Source organism: Rhinolophus ferrumequinum, chromosome 14, assembly GCF_004115265.2.
Source record: "Rhinolophus ferrumequinum isolate MPI-CBG mRhiFer1 chromosome 14, mRhiFer1_v1.p, whole genome shotgun sequence".
NCBI classification, from domain to species: Eukaryota; Metazoa; Chordata; class Mammalia; order Chiroptera; family Rhinolophidae; genus Rhinolophus; species Rhinolophus ferrumequinum.
Window position 1 is genome coordinate 20203704 of NC_046297.1, and position 20602 is coordinate 20224305.

A 20602-nucleotide genomic window follows, 5' to 3' on the forward strand; every position below is an offset into this window, starting at 1 on the left:
TGACTTGTAGCAGTGATAGTGAATTCAATACAGATTCTGAGTATGAGAAAGATGATAACAGTGATTCTTAGTTGGTGTGGCCCGAGCTGATCAGTATGATTTGCAAGATGATCTATCTTCAGCAATAAGCAGCGTATGAAGAATTGTGAAAATATTTAAATGTTCTACAGTAAAAAATTTCTCTTTTGCAGCAAGAAATAACGAGGAGTGAAAAGAGGGAACTAGAAGTCATTTTGGACTGTAAAACACACTGGAACACACTAGAGAGAATGATAGAGATTTTTAAAGATTGTAAATCCAATTAAGACTGTTTTATGAGAGCTGAAACTCGATCACTTATGGAAAGAAGAGTATTATGAAATATTGAGAGGTATGTTGAATTGCTTACAACCTGTAAGATTAGCAGTTGAAGGCTTAAGCAATAGAGATGCTAATATTCTCACAAGTGAAGGAATTTTTAAGTTCCTGTTCAGTAATTGAGAAAAACAGAATTCTTCAATGAGCCAAATACTTTAAAAGGAAATAAAATTTGAATTGGTTAAACGTAGAAATAGAGATCTTGTGTCTCTCACAAAGTACTTGAGCAACGTTAGTTGTCTATGTGAGATGGAAGAGGATGAATTTTTTTGCCTTGTCAAGTAAGAATGAAATTGCATGATTGGCGAAGACATTAATGGAAAGTCTTTTTAAAGGAACATTTACAGCAGAAGAAGTTCCAGGAGAAGAAATAAAGGATGTCCTTACAGAGAGTTCTGACATTAAATCAGAATCTGATCTGAAGTGTGAACTGACTAAAGCAATATCAATTTCGACATCAAAGCCTAGCCCTATGCATGCAGACAAAATATTTGCTTCTCTAAGGAAAGAAATGAGCTTATATGAAGCAATGCATTCTCTCACTCCCAACTTGAAGATGCTTTTAGATGCACTCATAACAATTCGATCAATGTCTACGGAAAATAAAAGAAATTTTTCCACATCAAGTATATTTGTTACAAAGCGAAGATCACGATTGTCTGATCGGGCAATTAATGCTCTATGTTTCTTAAAGTTTCATTTAAAAAATGACAAATAAAAACTATTTGAAGTATTTTTTAAATTTTCAAATGAATAATATTTGCATGTGTTTTCTATTAATGTTTAATTTAATAAATAAAATATTTAAAGGAGATTGGGAATGTTAATACATTGTGTGATATATGTAAAAACTCACTGTATACTACAAGGTTTGGTTAAATAAAGTTTGTATTAATTACATTGTTTGTATTTTGAAAAAACCTGAAATATAACAGAAACCTAGCCAAAGTGATACCGTAGTGACCCCTGTTTAGCGCTCAGGGAAAGAGATGCACTAGTCATGAAATTCCAGTTGACCTCCATTTAGGAAATTTTATTCGCTCAAGTTTTGCATTGACCTTTTTCATACAAGAGTGTCTCGAAACCTCTGAAAGACTGCGCCAGGGCCATGAATCCCAGTTGCCCCACCTTCTCTACAGCTTTTCTGTTTATTAATATTTACTGTTAACAGCCATTATTGCAGATGATCAACGAAAATTAAATAAAAAAGATTATTTCGGGAATTCTCGAAAAATACAATTTCCCTTTCTCGACTGCCAAAGGTTCCAAAATGTCAGGAATTTGGAAACCCTAACAATGCTATGAGCCACAGAAGACTGTTCCCAGGCTTTGAAACCTAACGCAGTGAACCTGGCATTGGTGACTACTGTTTTCATTCCATTTTCCATTTTTCTTGAACAGGAATGTCTGTAACTATTATTCTATGCCTGGGATACTACATTTGGGAGCAGATAACTAGTTTTCTAGGTTCACCAGTGAAGAGGAATTGTGTTCTAGGAATCACAACCGGATCCTCTATTATACCTGATTTAGATGATTTAAATGAGATTTGGGACATTTGGGCTGGTGAGATTTATTTAGATAAGGTTTTGCATTTTAAGTTGATGCTGTAATGGATTGAGACTTTTGAGCACCTTTGGATGGGGTGACTTCATTTGGGACAGATGTGATCTTTTGAGGCAGGAGTGAACTGTGGTAGACAGAGTGGTCCCCCAGAATGTTCATGTTCTAATCCACAAACATGTGAATTTTGCAGATGTGATTAAATTAAGCATTTTGAGATAAGGAGATTATTCTGGACTATCCAGATAAACCAAATGTAACCACAAGGGTCCTTGTAAGAGAAAAGTGAGAGAATTAAAATTGGTAGTAAAAGATTAAGGGCAGAGGCAGAGATTGGATGCACGCAGCCATAAATGAAGGGACGGCCAGCAGCCTCTATAAGTCGGAAGAGGCAAATAACAAGAGTCAGCCGTGGGGCCTCCAGAAGGAACCTGTTACATGTTACTTTACATGGCAAACGGGCTTTAAAGATGTGGTTAAGGTTACTACAGACCTTATGACGGGGGAGATAATCCTGGGTTATCTTGTGGAGCCAACGTAATTACGTAAGTCTTTGAAAACAGAGAACCTTTCCTGGCTGTTCTCACAGAGATGCGCTAACAGAGAAGGGTCAGAGAGATACAATGTCACTGGCTTTGAAGATGGACACAGGAGGCCACAGGCCAAGGAATACAGGTGGCCTCTAGAAGCTGGAAAGGCAAGGAAATGCTTCTCCTGCAGTTTCCGACAAGGAATACAGTTTTGTCAACACCTTACTTTAGCCCAGTGAGACTCATATTGAACATTTAACCTATAGAATTAGAAGATAGTAAATCTGCGCTATTCTAAGCCACTAAGTTTGTAGTAATTAGTAATAGTAGCAGCAATAGAAAACTAACCAGGAGTTTAGTGGTGTCTGGGAAGAAGAAAAAGCTTTCCTATCATTCCTGATGTGGCCTGCCTCACTCAGGAAACCCCTGGCTTCAGCAGAAATGCAAATATTTCTGCTGGTCATTCTTCAGATTCAATTTGCCTGACAGAATTTACATTCCTATATTGCTACACTCATTTTGTCCTGGAGCAGAATACATTCTGAGTTGAACACTTAGAACAGTGTTTAGTACATATAGAGTGGGTCCTCTAGAAAAATGTGTTGAATGAATAAATGAATGTGATCAAGGCAGGCTCTGGGAGGCATTGTAATTCCTCTATTTGAAAGTGCTGTTTACCACATCTTCTCAAGAATTGCTGACCTTTATGTCCTGTTTTAGTTTATGATGGTCACAGTTCTGTAAAATACAAGGCCAAACTGTATTTTTTGATACAGTAATATAGTTAAATCAGTAAGTAAAAAGGATGCCTAATATCTTAAGAAGAGAAATGATTAAAGCATTTCAAAATCAGAATACAGATACTTTTCTATATATATCACAGAACAAATTTCAAAATATTTGATCAGAAGATTTCTTAACAGCTCTTGATCAATGCAGCATCAAGAAACTTTAGTGCAAATTTTACAAAATGCATTTATCAAAATGGGGTTTTGTTCATTTTCTTTGCTAGCAAGTTTTGTTATATTAACGCTGACCATGTTTAACAAATTGGTTTACTCAGATATTTAAAAGCTGTCAACGTAAGCCATCCCTACACCTAAAAACTGAAACATATTTATCTCAAAGCCTATTTCTAGTCTCACTAAGCCTGGAGGATAGAATAAATTCAAAATGTATCTGTATAAATAATTAAAAAAACCTGGTTTTTTATGCTGTGTTTTCCTTATTCATATGGCACATTCTCTCTCACTGCATGTTACTGCATGAATAGGAACAATATTATTTTAGTTGCTGGAGTATCACAGTGTTAAGAATATCTGCTTCTTGTAACGTCAGGTTTTCATCTGTTAGTTCTTTGTTTGGAAATGAAGTCACAAGAATAAAGTCAAGAGTTGCAAATTCAGGGCGGGACTGTACAATAAAGTCCCGGACATCCAGGATCCTGAGAAATAAGATAAAAATAATTTGTGATACAGCTTTATTGCCACAAAAGCTTTTAGCTAAAATTAGATAATAAAAATTGCATATTTCTAATTCTTATTTAAATGTGTTGTAACTTTCTTCAATTTACGTTACTTCAATGGGTGGATTTATCTTAGAGTTAAGATAAAAATGTGAGGATTAATTTTGTAGTGTACTTTTACTATGAAACAGAGACAATCTTCAGATGAGTTATGCACAAAATAAATGTCACAAAGTTATTACACTGAAAGTACAGGTCCTACTCTTTTCAGAGCATAAAGTATTTTAGCAGTAAATACCCAGAAAAAGGTACCTTGGATTGGCCTTGTCAAAGAGAGTCTGAAACTACGAAAAGTCTAAGTCATAAGGATAATTGTTAAAAATTCACTTCACATACACATAATAACTCAACTAAGATCATAAATGTATCTCTTAGAGGGATACAATCAACAAATTAAAGTAATATCTTATTAGCACAACAAATGTCCACGTACAAGTGAATGTTAAAATGACATTTAAAACAGTTTATCTGAAGTACTTGACAATAGCCCAATGAAACTTAAACTATTTAGTTTCATTAAACTACCTATTTATATGAAGATTTTCTATGTAGAAAGTTAATCCTAACCAGAATTATAAATTTTATGAGTAAAGTTCAAATAAGGTTTTACCATATTAAATTAAATCTGATTCCACTTTACATGGCTTTAGCAACAGTGCGAAACCAGCTTTTAACAATTTTATTTTTTTGAGTGATATCTGGATTTGCATTAGTATTATCTTATTAAAGTTTTTGCTTCTGTCAAAATCATACTGCAAATATAAAGAATTTCATTTTCTTCATTCCTCAAGTCACATACAGTTTTACACAGATGAGTAACCACATGTGTAAGTGCCAGCTAGAAGCTTACCTGTGTGTACTATTGAATCTTTGTATCAAACGACTGCCATCTGCCAGCCTGATCTGAATTTTTGTTGTTGGCACTGAATCATCAATAAGAACAACTGCATTAAGTATTGACTTATCCTCCTCTTCTGGGGAGGAAGGTGTACTGATGATTTCAGGTGTAAGGCTAAGAAAGAAGAATTAAAGAATTAGAGCACAAATCTGAATACATATGACAGACTGAATGCAGTGGAATAACCACTCATACCCAATTCTCCAGTTATCCCCCTATGGTCTGGACTAGGAAAAACATGGCTTCCTTTGAGTCTCCTACACTTCTTCCAACCTCCTTCATTATAATTATTTTGGTTCCTATGATTTTGATTTAGTTTATCCAATCTTTTTCAAAAGCCTAAGTTTGTATTCTTTCCTCCTTTATCTCTGAAATTTCAGGAGACTGTTCAGCACAACAGTCTTTAGTCAGAAATCTAAGTGACTTTGAGTTAATGTCAAAGAATGACTAAGAGCACAGACAGACTTGGTTTCATATCCCCATTTTGTTAATTGTGTAACATTAAGTAATCTTTTTGAATCTCAATTCTATCATTTATAACATGGGGGAAATAATACTGTTATGAAGATATGTTATACAGGCATACATCAGAGATATTGCACGTTTGGTTCCAGACCAACACAATAAAGCAAATATTGCAATAAAACAAGTCATCATCTATTTCCTGGTGGAGGGTCTTGTCTTCAATTTGTAAAAAAATGCAAAATATGTGAAGCGCAATGAAGCGAAGTGCAATAAAACGAGGTCTGCCCAAACCTGTAAGTCCTAGAACAGTGTTTCATCAGATGTCAGCTATTTTGGCACATTATTAGCACTAAATCACTCATATTAAATCACATTAAATAAGATAATATTTTAGTTATGTTAACTTCAGTATTTAGCTTTCAAAATCACATTTTTGCTGCTTAAAACTTTCTCCTTATCATTCAACTAATCAAACGATAGCGACATTTTTAATAAACTGTTTCAAGTATTATATTAAAAAGAAAATTTTAAAATAAGGAAAAGAGGGCATTGGTAAAACAAGGTTTCTAGGCAAACTGGAGGAAAGGATGTAGGTTGTAAGCAGAGCAATTCCCTCAAACAGGAGGAGAAACATCTTCTTCAGACTTAAAACAGGAAGGTAAGGATGAATTTTAGAAACTCTGAGGCTAAGGGGAATATATCAAGAAAGTTAATTCTCATCAGGCTCTGTTTTCTCAGTGAAGCTGGAAGCAGAGCACTCTGCTAAGAGGGACGCTTAGGGAAAGCAGAGAATGTGTGGCGATGTCCTCTGAGAATGGGAAGGCACAGCACAGCCTGCCTGCCCAGCATGGTGTGCGAACGCCCCAGCAGCACTGAACTGCACAGGGTCAGACGAACACAGTGGCTGTACAGTAAGGGAAAGGGGCTGCAGAATCACTACGATAAGAGGCTGAAGACAAGGCAGGAAAGAAGAGGCTGTCAGACTATAGAAAAAACAGCCCTAAAGGGTCCAGTGACCACGATGAAGTCAAACCTCAGATATAGTGGTGAGATGAGCATGAGTGGCAAAGAGAATCTTTTGGACTGAAATAGTAATGACAAACAGGCAGTGATTGTTCTTAAGTAGAAAGAGATTGGCTTCACATCATGATTTTTATCTTCATATACACCAGCTCAAAAGCCTGCAGTGAATGTCTGTTTGTTAGCTCTGCCTATCAAAAACGATTCTGTGATTTTCTAGGTTTTTTGCCTGTCCTGCTTTACTCTAGCTCACTAAGGTAATTTTTATTAAATAACACCATTTGTTCTACCATTGTAACTTTGCAGTTTTACATCTATGATTTGCATGCTCCTAGGATGTTAACTGAGGGTACTAGTTAATATTTTTATTACATTTAGGTTTACCTCAAAATTATTTGTATGTCACAACAAAAATTACTTTAGTTTCCACCTAGACTGCCAGCTACGGAAGACAATGGAATTATTTCCATTTCTACTTTGTTTGCTTTTTTTTAAATTATTTCTCTATTCAGTAAATAGTTGCTGGAACTAAGCCATTTTAGAAAGCTATTTTCTGAATAAAGGTTAACCATTAGACCTTTTATATTCAATATATTTCTTAATATAAAGTCTAAAATGTTCTATGCAATTCTTCACTTTCTTGGAATATATGAGGTGTGATAAAAAAAATATGGTGAATGTTTAAATAAAAAAAAAATTATTACAGTAAGACACATTGCCATTAATCCCCCTCAAAATACTCCCTCTTATTTCAAACACAATTATTCCATTGTTCTTGCCACTTTCTGAAACAGTTCTGAAAGTCCTCTTTTGTGAGTGTCTTTAGTTGCGCTGTTGTGGCTACTACCTCATTGTCCTGAATCGATTCAAAATGTTTACCTTTCATGGTCATTTTGACTTTGGGGAGGAGCAAGAAATCGCATGGTGCCAGATCCAGTGAAAAAGGTTGATGAAGACACACTGCGTAATGTTTTTAGTTGACAGAAATTGCCATACCAGAAGCGATGTGTGACACAGAGCGTTGTCATAATGGAGGATGATTTAGGGCACACTTTAAAACACACCTTCTTTCAATTACAGGTCACACCTGACTGCACAGAACAAGTTGAAACTTGTCACACACTGTTACTAAGGTTTTACATGCCCCTTCCCATATTGAAGATCCCTGCGTTTCCACTGGATGGCACTCAGCAGCAGCATTCACAGCATTTTTTGATCACACCTCATATATATTCAACTATTCAGTATTTGGATTCATGTGCATCATACAGGCTCACAACACCACACAAGTCTCCTAGTGTAAATTTCCTACACATCAGAAGCTAAAAATTCTAAAGACTACACTTCTCAGACTCCCTTGCAGCTAGGATTTTATATGATTCCATCTTTCTACTAAGTGAACAAATATATGTATGGTGAAATTAAGCACTGGAAGTGGAAGCTACATAGTTCTTCTGGTTACCAAGGTGTTGGAGGAATTTGCTTCTTTTACAGCAGTCATGATGGAATGTTCTAGTGTCTGGTTCCTAGTTTCAGGGGCACTGAGCAAAGTGATGAGGGCACAGGAGGTGTCTTCTCTAGGAAGTTCTCTGTTGTATTTGTTTCTCTGACTATGGAATGCTTGGTTTGCTATCTCTTTCAGAAATTCTACAAACTATGCAAGGCTCTGTAAACTATGTAGGCCTTTACTATTTCAAGTAGGAAGTAGGTTTTGTTTTATACAATCAAAACCCCTGACCAGTATGGCTAACAATTAACAACATTATCACCACTAATCTTTGTCATTCTCCCCTGTTTTTTTCTCCTTTTTGGACATTTTCTCTAGCTATTTGCCTTATTACAAAAAAGGTTGGCCTTTCTAAGATACTACAACCAGATAATATCCTTAATTTTATGAGTTGCAATTACCAATTATAATCATTGGCTCTTCTCAACTATTTTTCATTTATGCTATTTTCTTCAATTCTAGATTTACTGTACTTCTACTAACAAAGATGTGCATTCTAACATTAATTCTTCATAAATTTAAATACTAGAAAATGAATGTGTATAAAGCTAAGAGATGACTGGGCATTTTACCTGTGTTCTAATTAAGAATCGTAATCTCAATAAATATTAGTAAAAAATGAGAAATGCTAGAAAATATTTAAAAAAAATAAATCTGGGGGTCATAGCTATAAAAACAAAAGGAGGGAAGAAACAGAACAATCCAGAAGTTTGACCTGTACTGGTAATAAAGAGAAATGAGGAAGGACATTTCCAAGTAGACCTGTGACTGGGCATTGTAGGGTTTGGGTCCTAAAAAAATCCAGGTCAACACATGTTCCTGTATTTCTTACATGTCTCAGAAATCAGTCTCTAAAGCAGAAAAGGATACAAAACTGGAGACTTGAGATGTGAAAGACAAACAAAGAACCAATACTGAATTCTTTCCTATTTTGAGAAATGAGAGGGGAATAGAAAACCAGTGTACACAAGGCAATTGAAAAGAACTTGAATGGGAAGGACTCATGTACTTGAAAAGGAACAAAACATGTACAAAGGAGTATGTTGCAAACATGGCCAATGCTGCAATTCCACAATTCACCTGTAGTAATACGTGGATAAATAGGGGATAATTTTTACCAACATATTTTACAAGGTTTATGAAGAGTTTTATAAGCTGTGACTATTATAAAGGTGTCTATTCATATTCATATTCACTGTACCATGCACACTGGTTTCTAAATTGTGCTTGGCAAAGTCCAAGGGGTTCTCTGGAAATGTCTGAGAGACAATTCCTTCCTTCTGCAACAAGAGTATATATTGGGTTTCCATAACTTGAGGAAGGAATTTGGCTAATTAAAATATATTGAAAACAACCAACTTACACACATTGCTCTTGAACAAGAGCTTAACAATTAGTTAAGGCAGACAGGCATGTTTAATGCGATGCTCTAAGATACCTATTGTTTTATTTAATCAATAACCCTTTACAATTTCCTCTTCAAACCCATGTAATCAGGAAGAGGCAGGACAGTATAATGGTAAAACCACACACTCTAGAGCCAGAGTGCCTGTTTTGAATCCCACATGCTAACCCGTTCTCAGCTCGATCAATTTGGGTAAAATACTGCATCTGCCAATGGAGGAACAACAGGACGCTAATTATGTGAGTTAATGTATGTAAAGTGCTTAGAGGGCCAGGAATGTGGTAACTGCTACTTAAGTATTAGCTACTAATATTAGCACCAGATTTGCACATCTAATTCCATCAGCAAGTCTTCATAGTTTATATCTGAGGTTTTACTTTCTAGGTTACTTGCTATTTTATTCTCAAAGAAAATTCATGTTGAACAAAGACAATTATTTATCTCATTTTAGGATTTTACCTTCCAAGTTTTTGTCCTTCTCCACTAAAAGCTTTGAATCTCAGTCTGGGTTTTATGTATTCTTGACCCTGATGATCCTCCATATCCAAATTCACTTGGCCACCGTGAACCAGTCTCTGAAGCTCCGGGGGAATCTCTCTTTTAAAAAGGGGAAAAGGGTTTTCATTAACTTTTTGAAAAAATGAATCTATATTGTTGAGATGTGGGAAAGATGTTAGAAAAATTTGCCTTCATTGGCTGTTGTTAGCTTTTGTCTGTTAGCTTTTTGTTCACCCCCATGAAACTGCACGTGAGGTGATGGTTAGCTTATGGTTAAGAAAATTCTCCCTCATCTTATCCGTGCCGGGGGAGATATGAGGTGATGAAGAGTCTTTTTGTCTATTTCACCCGCATCAGCAGATGAGGTAAGGAAGTAACTAAGTTATATCAGAATGACGGACAGGCATGTTGCCAGGCTTTGGAAGGCCTTGGGCCAATGGTCCCAGGCGAGAACAGTAGGTATTGTCTGTCCAAATAAACTGGCCCTTCAGCTGGATAAACAGTATTTTTATCATGCAGAACCCTCTCAGAACTGGCCATTTTCCCTGAGGGGGAGACAGGAACAACCAGCTTGGCTCTAAGGTACATCTGAAAAAATATATAAGACAGACCTCAGTTGGCAGTGTAAAATTCGTCATTTGTCATTGGTGTCATTCTAACATTTTGCTAACTTGTTGCAACATGCAGCTTACAACATCAGGAGAGGCCCTGGCTTCCAGCGGCAGACCAGGTGATGTCTGGCTGGTTCCTGACCTCTCCAGTGTTGTTCCCCACGGTTAGCCTTTTTGAGAACTTGTTAACATTTTAGAAACTTATATAAAGCAGCATCAGGAGATGCCCTAACTTCCAGCAACAACACCAACAACAGCAGCAGCAGCATTCTTGAGAACTTGTTAGCATTTTAAAATCCTGTATACAGCTTGCAGCTTGCAACATCAGGAGATGCCCTAACTTCCAGCAGCAGCAACAACAACAACGGCAACAACGGAAACGGCAGCTGCATTCTTGAGAACTTGGTAGCATTTTGGAAATTTGTATGCAGCTTGCAGCTTGTAGCATCAGGAGATGCCTCAGTTTTCCAGCCACGGACCTGGCAAGGTTTTGATTCCTGACCTTTCCACTGTTGTTTCCCCACAGTTTGGTGAGCTTTTGGCATCTACTGTAATAGTTGCTATCCCATAAACTTTATTAATGCTTTTAGATACTCCTTCTTGATGTTATTTATGTATTTAGCCAAGTGATTTTTGATCAAATAGTAAACCTATGTTGGGATCTCTTAAACTTGTATGTATGTGTACTTCTTTGACATGACATTGTTATCAGTGTATACAGTGTAGTCTTAACCGCCTTTACTTTCTGTCGTTAATACATTCTTTTAAGTGCCTTTGTCTTTTGCTACTGTATATTGCCAAATAAATTAATTACCCCCTCTCTAGTGTGTCCCTTCTCTTTCCTTACCCTGCTCATCATTACATGAGATTACTATAATTAAGTTGTGAGCTACACTGGAAAACAGCAATTTTTGCTTAAATTATAATAGAAAAATTTTCATGATGATTGATTAGTCCCCAACTTTAAGATATTTCTTTCTTAAAGTTGCATCACATTATTCCTTAGTGATTCTCAGCACAGGGTTTTTTGTTATCATAGTGATCTTGGAGTGCTTCTGACATTCAGAAAGCCAAATTATAAGACAGCAATTCATGCCTAAATTAGCACAAGAAAATTCCTGAGGACACAACAGTTGATGCAGATATTTCTTTCTAAACTCCCTGGAGGAAGTTTTCAAAATTGAGAGGGGTGTTTTGAATCGTGGTGTCATTCGCGAGTGCTGCAGCTCAGTCAGGGCGGGGTGAGAGACGCTTGCTCTGCCATGCAGAATTCATGTACAATGAAGATTTGTCTCGGGTGCCACAGAACTGACTGCCCTGCCAGACAGTCACATGGTGACAACAGTGTTTATAATGTCTGAGCTAAAACGTAAGGCTTAGGCTCTCTCGTACAAATAAGCAAAAACTTCTTTTTTGTACTGTATTAATATGCTTTGAAATTTCCATTTTCCATATAAACTGAGGGAAGACTAAACCTGGTTGTGTCTGGAAATTTACCAAGACCCTGACTGCAACGCCACTTATTGCAATGAAGTTGCCAACTTCACATACCTCATTATTCCGTCTGTATGTCTGTCACATTAAATGAGAAGTGCTAGATTGCACATAGGTGCAAACTATCTGACTACTTCATTAAATCTTCTGGTGTGATCATACCCAGATATTTATAAATTGAATATGTATAATTTTATGATAAATTACTTTCTTTTATTCCTTCAATATTTTTAAGATAAAATTTACATCATTTTTTTGGAAACAATATGCCTAGATAGATTATATTATCTATGAATTCTTGGAGGATAGTGAAGGTAGTGTTACAGAATATTTGTTATAAAAATGGGACAATGATTATATATAGTTGACAATCACTATCTGACATCATTTTTTTCAGTCTTTTCTAAAACAGTTCTTGATCATAATTTGTACTTGAGGATATAGTACGGCTCAAATTAAAGAAAAACACCAATATGTCATCTACTGTGATTGTGTGAACAGTAGCCTACAGAGTTTATGGATTACTTTCATTTAATACATAAGTTTCGATCTATACTATCAGTACATTCACCATCAATCTATTCTTTTCTTCTTCCACCATCTCGAAATAAGCCATCAATTTCAACATCTTCACTTAGCAGATGACCACTTCCCCTACTCAGTCATTCCCAGCTCCTTCCCAGTGACTCTGAGGTTTCCAAGTCCACAGCACTGACTTCATTAAACTATTATATCCTTGCATTTACCTCTCACCATATGCTGCTTCCGAGGACAGCCTCCCACTTTTCTCAATGACTTCAGCATACTGTTTACAGCAATTCTGGCCTTTGTTTTTTGGTATCCTGACATTAACTTTGTAGAATTCAAATTAAAAATTGAGGCTAATTAGTGTCCTAAAATACCTCTCCTTCAGAGTTTCTTCACTAACTCAACTCCAGTGAATTTCATCTCCACTCCTCTTCAGCCATTCTGCTTGGACATATATTTCATCACTTGGAAAAGCCCACATTCAATTCCTGGATGGAGTATAACCTCCTACTCCAGTCCTTTCACTGCTGCTTAAATCTCCCAGTTCATCACCAATATCTCTTCAAAATAGCTCATCCTTTAGCAAGAAGGGCTAGCTAATGAGGTATGATGTTTAGACGGGTCAGAGTACTATGTATCTGGTTTACTTTCACAAATTGTAACTTCAAACTAACCTTTTGAAATCTTCTGCCAGAAGCAATGCCACCTTAAAAGATTTCTAATATAAGCCGCTGAATTTCAGGCATACATGCAATGAGAGTCACCCTGTCAACAGTAAGCAGGACAGTGGCTTAGTGGGTGGGCAGCTTCACGCTGAGCAATTCACTGATTCATCACATTAAGATGATTCTTCTCAGAGTTGGGACCATAGCTTCATCAGATTTTAAAAGGGATGAATGTCTACTAGTCCCCCACCCCTCACAGTTGAGAACCAGTGACTTACAGATGGCAATATGTACTTTATATATTTAAAAATACCCTTCCTCCCAAGAACCACTTATATAACTATTAAAAACCAACAGTGCACGACTGAATGGTACTCTGTTAAAAAAAAGACCCATCCTAAGTAACAAATAGAATACAAAGAACACATCTTACCCTCTCTTAACAGACTCCAGAAATTGGGCATTTGTTGGGTCACTGTAAGGTCTCAATTCTCCATCATCTAAACTGAAACCGTTCCTCCACAATTTAAGCAAAATCTGAACCTTTTGTGCATAGGGAAAAAAAAAAGAAAGAAATACAAAAATCTATCTGTACCACAAAATTTTAAGTTTCAAATGTGATATTTCACAACATATTAAACCATTTACTTAATTTAAAATATGAAGTTATTTGTACTATCTTTATTCATAGTTATTTAAAATAAAGACTCCAATGAAACCATGTGTTTGTTAAGCAGGCTTCTTTCTATTTAGCTTAACAAATGGACAAGAGCTGAAATACCAAAGGTCTCACAGGTCCCTGCTGGACCCTGTCCTCAAAATACAATTGTTTCTCGTTCACTGAGAAAACGAAAGCAACGTGAGCATCCAGCTGCTACTCCATACCGGCCGCTGTCCTTCATCTGCATCTGTATTCTTCCCTGCTACAGAGCTTAAATAGTCATTCCAAGGGGCAAGACAGAATTTCCAGCCACCTTTCAAGGCTAAACTACACATGTTTAAAATGGTTATAACTCCAAAATTTCAAAAGGCAACAGAAATAAAGAATGACTTTCGGTATTTCTATGTTTACAACTCATTCTATATTATGACAGTACACCATATAAAACAATCATTATAATATACCTATATGTAAGCTCATTTTTACAATGAATCATACATTCTTTCAACAAATAGTTATGTACCTCTAAGTGCAAGGCACAAGTGGGATACAAAATATAAAATTTGAGACTGAAACTTACACATTAACATTAGTCCTTTTAATCCATGTTTCACAAAGTAAAGAAACAAAGAGATTATATTTATATTATGAATTTTTTAATTTGAAACAAACAGTAACTAGAGGCAAGTATCTATACTTTTTAATTTTAATTACTGTACTTACATCTTGCAGCTGATTTTCTCCATAGATGTATTCAGACTGTTTACAAAAAGAACTACCCAATCTGTAGCCTCCACCTGCAAATGACTAAAATATGTAACAAGTGAACTAAAAATCCACTAATGCTTATTAAGCAAAATGTTATGATAACATGTGATATACATTTTAAAACTAGATCAATTGTGATTAGCCAAACTGGTTTGTACTTTCCAAGAAAATTTTATATTAAAATTAAAGTGTTATGTTACAGAGAAGTGTATTCAAATAAGAAATTATGGTTCTTCCCATAAAAAAATTAGCAATTCAGGAGCTGAAATAATTTAGCCAATCTTAAACAATGAAATACATTTATACACTGAAATATATATTTCCAAGCATAAACAGATTTTAAAAAGTCACCACTTTTTTATGACGAGTTTTATAGTAAAAATTATAATGCTTAAATCATATTTCACAAAGTAAACAAGAGAGTCATAGAGTAAAGGAAAAATTTTATAAATGGGTACAAATTACCTTGAAGAAAAGCTCTATACTCATTTTATAATCTTTTTTTAATCAACAGTAACAAATCAACTACAACTGTGCTTTTTATTTTGTTATACTAATCACAAGGTCTTCTATTTTTCAGGTAGGATAGCTTATAAGGTTAAAAACCCCATTCCTTTTAATCACCATTTATATCATAAATGAGCTTTTAATTATCACATTGCTTTCCTTTCTATAGACTATATCAATTCCTCATTTTTCTTAGAGATTTGGAGAACTTGCAAGAACGAAAATTACCTTAGATTTGACTAAAAAAGAATTCCAAGCTATTGGTAAATAATAAAAATTAAAATTTATGTTTCATTTAGAATAGTGGTTATCAACAGTGGATGTCTGTCACAGTGACCAGAAATGCTTTTCCAAAGGACACATGCCTAGGCACACCTGAACCTACCTACTGAACACTAACACCTGAGGCCATGAGGTAGTTTAGAAAACCTCCCCAAATGATATGATAAGGGAATTCAGGTGGAGAAAAGTTAATTATGAGAATATATGACAAGTATACACAAAACTACATTTGAAGTTTTCTTTAATATACTAATACTGTTTACGTTGACATATTTATAAAAGCTGTATAAAAGTTTTGTATACATTGAAGAAGGTACAAAAATAATATAAGGAAGGAAGGAAGGAGAGAGCCTTTCCAACAAACGATGATGAAGCAACTGGACCTCCAAAAGTACAAATATGAACCTCGATATAAAACTATGTAAAATCAACTCAAAATGTGTCAGTTTTAAATGTGAAATGTCCAACCATAAAACTTGTCTAGATAACACAGAGAAAATCTTTGGGACCTAAGGTTAGGTGAAGAGTTCTTAGGACACTAAAATCATAATCCATAAAATTAAAAAAAAAAAAGGATAAATTGGACTTTATCAAAATTTAAAACTTTTGCTCTATGAAAAACCCTGGTTAGAGAATGAAAAGACAAGCTACAGTCTAGGAGGAAATATTTACAAATCATATATCTGACAAAAAACCCGTATCTATTAAAACATAAAGAACTCTCAAACAATTTCGTTTGTAACAAAATGAAAAATCCAATTTAAAAATGGGCAAAAATCAGAAAGATGTTTTATTGAAGAAGATAACAAATATCATGGCAAATAAGCACATGAAAAGATATTCAACATCATAGGCTAACGCAAATAACATCATTAGCCATTAGGCAAATGGGGGAAACTAGGTGAAAGGTACACAGGACGTCTCTGGATACTTTTTGCAGATTCCTGCGACTCTTTACTATTTCAAATGAAAAAGGTAAATAGAGGATTTACATTGAAATGTAAGAAACTGCTTCAACTTTCAATCATCAATACAAATATTACAATCTTATAAAAATGAATCAAATCTTTAAAATAGAAATATACAGTTAGAAAAAGAATGCTGTAATACAATAATATAAAAACTATAAAGAAGATCAAATCTATAAACAGCACTTTTAGTTTTAAATATTTAGTTTTAAAATTGAGCATTTACCTTAGATTTGTCATCACCTGAAGCTCTTGTGGCTTCATGCAGAGGGATAGCCCCATGTTCCTTCGCCTCTTTGAAAAGTTCATTCACAATTTTCCCAGTTGAAGGTCGAACTATATGTAATCCACTGTATTCATGTTCACTTGAATAAAACCTTTGAATATCACAGTTGTGAATAAAAACTTAGAATACAGACATAAACTACTTTCAAGTAGAAAGCTACACAGTCTTAGAAAATAACTTTTATCTAAAAAAATAATTTATATGCCTTCTGTTGAAATATTTAATTTTGAAAATAGGATTAAGGAATTAAATAGTGAAGAGGTTATATGGTTTCTGATGGAGTTTATGAAGACTCTCGTATCAAGTTCAGCCATCTGGCATGAGAACTAGCTTGTTTCTTCCTCCCTCACCCTTTGCAATTGCTTATTAAATACATCTCTTTCACAACTTAAGCACTTTTGGTGTGCAAGGGGTGGAGCACTTTTGACAACCAGAAGTCTCTTCTGACGAATCCACACTCAGTAGGGACCTAGTTAGTAAAGAGACTTCTAGATTTAGATAGTGTGAACATCTAAATCTAGACCACAGGGCTATATATGAGTGTTTACACCTCAGAAATTTTTGGACTGAAAAATTATAATCCCGTGTTAAAGTAAATAATTTAGACCACAAATTTTTCAGTGAACGAATTATGTAGTAACTGATTTCTACTCTGATTCCAACTTCATGACAGTCCTTGGGAATATAAACATTTCCTTTACATGAGATTAGTACCCTATTTTATCTTGTAAGATTTTTTTTCCATCAAGAATAACAGAAAATACAACCCATGAAGTCTCAGCATGGAGCCTTCCAGTATAAGACGACAATCAGAGCGCATGTGCTTAACTACCATACCCTCCAATCCAGTTTTAAATTTGCACTGAATTGACTCACCAAACAAAACAAAGGGGGAAAACTGTATCAGCACTGGAGACTAAGAATGGAGGTCACCTTCAATACTTTCTCCAAAATTAGTATAGGCAAACTGAACAGAATGAGGGAAGGGCAGACCAGCCCGCACTCAACTCACTGTAAGTGAAGGAAAAATCCACCTGGAGAACAAGTGGACGGCAGGAAGCAGAACTCACTAAAGTGAGGCTGGCTTACAACTGCTGAGGCGGGGATGGAAGTGGATGTGGGGCAGCCTCCACCCTGCCAGGCTATGGGGAACTACAGAGGTGCGAGTTTACCCAGAGCGGAGGCCAATGGAAGCCTTCCTGCCCAGCTGATACTCAGAGAGCCCGGTGCAGCAAGCAGGCGGAAGGCTGCCACAGCTGGCTCTTAAGACAACCATTAGTGTTAGAAGGAGCTTGATAGCAGATGATTCTAGGTAGCCATAAGAAAGGAAGAAGGGAAAAAGAAAGGAAATGAGAAAGGAAGGGGAAGAAAGAAAAGGAAGAGAATGGAAAAAAAAAAAAGGAAACAAAGCTTCCCATTGTAAGCTATCTCCTGTTGTAGCTCTTCTGCTCCCCACCCCATGTCTCTAATTTGGCAAAATACGACTAAGTTCCTTGTTGTTTCCGCCTTAGTGAGAAAGACCTTGGTGGAAAACCAGACATAGGAAAAGATTTACTAGCGTCTTTATGGTTACAGCTTTTTTATTACCTGTTTAAGAAATCTTTGCCTACTTCAAAGTCGTGAAGATTCTCTATTTCTTCTAGAACTTTTATGTTTTCCTTTTATATTTAGATTCACAATCCATCCATTTCTCCTCTTTCATATTTAAGTATACCTATATCTTTGACTCTCATTCTCTATTTAAACTCATCTGATCATCAAAATATTTGTCCACACTCATGAATAACAAACTTCTCTATATATAGATGACCAAATACATGTTTTTAGCATCCTCTTACGGTTCATTACTGAATTTAAAAGCCCGTACTTGAATCAAGTTCGTCTCTCCAAAACTAATCTTCCCATCAACAATTGCATTTTTTCCTGTATGTCAGAATAAGAACCTTTAAGACTTCTCTCTTTTTCATTCCCATTACTCCCTATATCTCATGTCATCTACTTTCTACAATAAAATTTTTGCAAGTATCCCACATCGATTTTACCCTTTCTCCTCCATTTCATTGATGCCACGCTAATCCCAAATTTTACATTCCTTAAATTACTGCAATTGTTTTCTCTTAATTTCTTTGTTGCCTCATCCTGTTCTCCCCATTAGAATTAATTTTATATTGTAGTGCCAGTGCTATTTTCCTAAATGTATATAATAATAGCTAACATTTATCAAGGGGTAACAATTGCTCATTTAATCCTCATAACAGTGGTATTATTCTCATTTTACAGATAAGAAAACCGAGACTTAGGGAATTTCAAAAACTTGTCTACTGGTAAAACCTTATTAGAACACAGAAAAAGAAAAACTTTATCTGACGGATGCTTATCTCTAGAATCAAAGCTTTTATCATTATATTATAGTTTTTTTAAGTCATAAAATTTACATTAAAAAACATATACTGACTTTCCACTGCCTTATACACTTGGCTTTAAGGCTGTCCACAAAGTGCCTGTATCCAGGACTGGCTACATAATTTGTAGGTCCAGTGCCAAATGAAAATGCGTCTCCGGGTTCTAAATTTATTAAGAATTTCAAGACAGTATCAGCAAAGTATGAAACCCAGCATGAGGCCCTTCTAAGGCTGGGCTCCGGGTGACTGCACAGGCCACATGTCCATGAAGCCCACCCCGGCAGCACTCCACCTATCCAAACCTACTTGCCACTCGTCCTCTCAAGTTCTGCTGGTTCCTTTTCTGACCCCTCTTGTCATCTGTATTACTTTTTTCCTCTGTGCCATTTGTTCCTGGAATTCTGTGTGTCTTCTGTGCTTGCTTATCTATATCCTAATAACCTTTTAAGGCTTGCTAAGTACCAACTTAGCATTGTGCTAGATGTCTTATACACTTTATCTTATTGAATTCTTGAGATAATACAACTATCTAATGACTTATAGAGGAGATTTTTTTAAGTGCTCACATTTCTGAACAAGGATACTCAAATTTTTTTAAAGTTCTATTTGTGATACATAACCTTTTGTGGATGAATATGTTACAGCAGGTGTTAGGCTGTATTCTGAAAGTTTTTCTGTAGATTTTCTTACTCTTATAAACAAAAACATAGACCACATTATGTCTAGAGTTTCAGACAGTGGAAATATATTAGCTAATGACAATGAGCAGATAAATGTTTTGATATCTAATATTGTCTAAGAAGGTAGGCCATGTTAAGCACTGTTTTCTGTACCAAACAAAGCAGTAGACATGTAATGAAACTGGGTAAATGTCAATATTGAATATGAAATCAAAAGAACTGTACACTTAGTATGACAAAATATAGTACTTGGCAAAAAAAAATTTGCCAATAATTTGTTTCACATTGCATTTTAAGCAGATTAAACATAGCTTATGCCTCAACTAGTATCATTTATGGCAGCTCTTTCTTTTGAATATGTAAATAATTCTAGAGACAAATCTGAGGCACAATGACCTTAAAAACTGCATTATGAAATTACAACTACTAATGGCAACATTGTTTCAGATAGCATAAAAGAGAAAAAACAATTAAAATACCTTAATGATTACATTTGGATAGTGAGAAAAATATTAATACACTAGTCTTACTATAAAAAGTCAAATTAGTGAAATATTTTGATTTGTTTTATCAAGAACAAATTAAGTTATTTAAAATATGCTCAAATTGGGCAAGCAACGGCCAAATAGTTAATGAGTAAAACTTTGGCACATAAATATTTTAAGTATTTTTAAAACTTTGGAGAATGTATAAATTAAGGAAGCAGTAATGTATTACGTATTATACATATATATGTATGTATGTCTGTCTACACATGTCATAAGAATTAAATGAAAGGATAGGATATTCGAACAGTGCCAAGATACCAACCTGCAGATTACAAAGGAAAAACTGTGCCTTACAGTGGAGTGATGTGGTGGTGAGCACGTTAACCAAGTGAACATGCACCAATACTGGGAAAACCTGAAATTATATGGCTCCTGATGTGACATAATAAACAGCAGACAATATCACTTACTAGTATTCTTCACAAGTACATGTA

General features: G+C 35.3%; 1 protein-coding gene across 3 annotated transcripts in view; it reads right to left on the reverse strand.

Annotated features, from left to right (window-relative positions):
* Positions 1 to 1178: 1178 nt before the first annotated feature.
* Positions 1179 to 20602, reverse strand: part of UBXN2B (UBX domain protein 2B) — a 35067-nt gene continuing 15643 nt past the window's right edge. The window contains exons 3-8 of one of the 3 annotated variants that reach the window (XM_033126794.1): positions 16479 to 16629; positions 14451 to 14534; positions 13500 to 13609; positions 9730 to 9867; positions 4826 to 4987; positions 1179 to 3894 (exon numbers count right to left, since the gene is read on the reverse strand). In XM_033126794.1, the coding sequence (XP_032982685.1) occupies positions 3732 to 3894; positions 4826 to 4987; positions 9730 to 9867; positions 13500 to 13609; positions 14451 to 14534; positions 16479 to 16629 (808 nt within the window). In that variant the 3' untranslated portion in view covers positions 1179 to 3731. Of the gene's footprint in view, positions 3895 to 4825; positions 4988 to 9729; positions 9868 to 13075; positions 13167 to 13499; positions 13610 to 14450; positions 14535 to 16478; positions 16630 to 20602 lie in introns of those variants that run through there. The other 2 variants (XM_033126795.1, XM_033126796.1) reach the window with 2 other exon arrangements.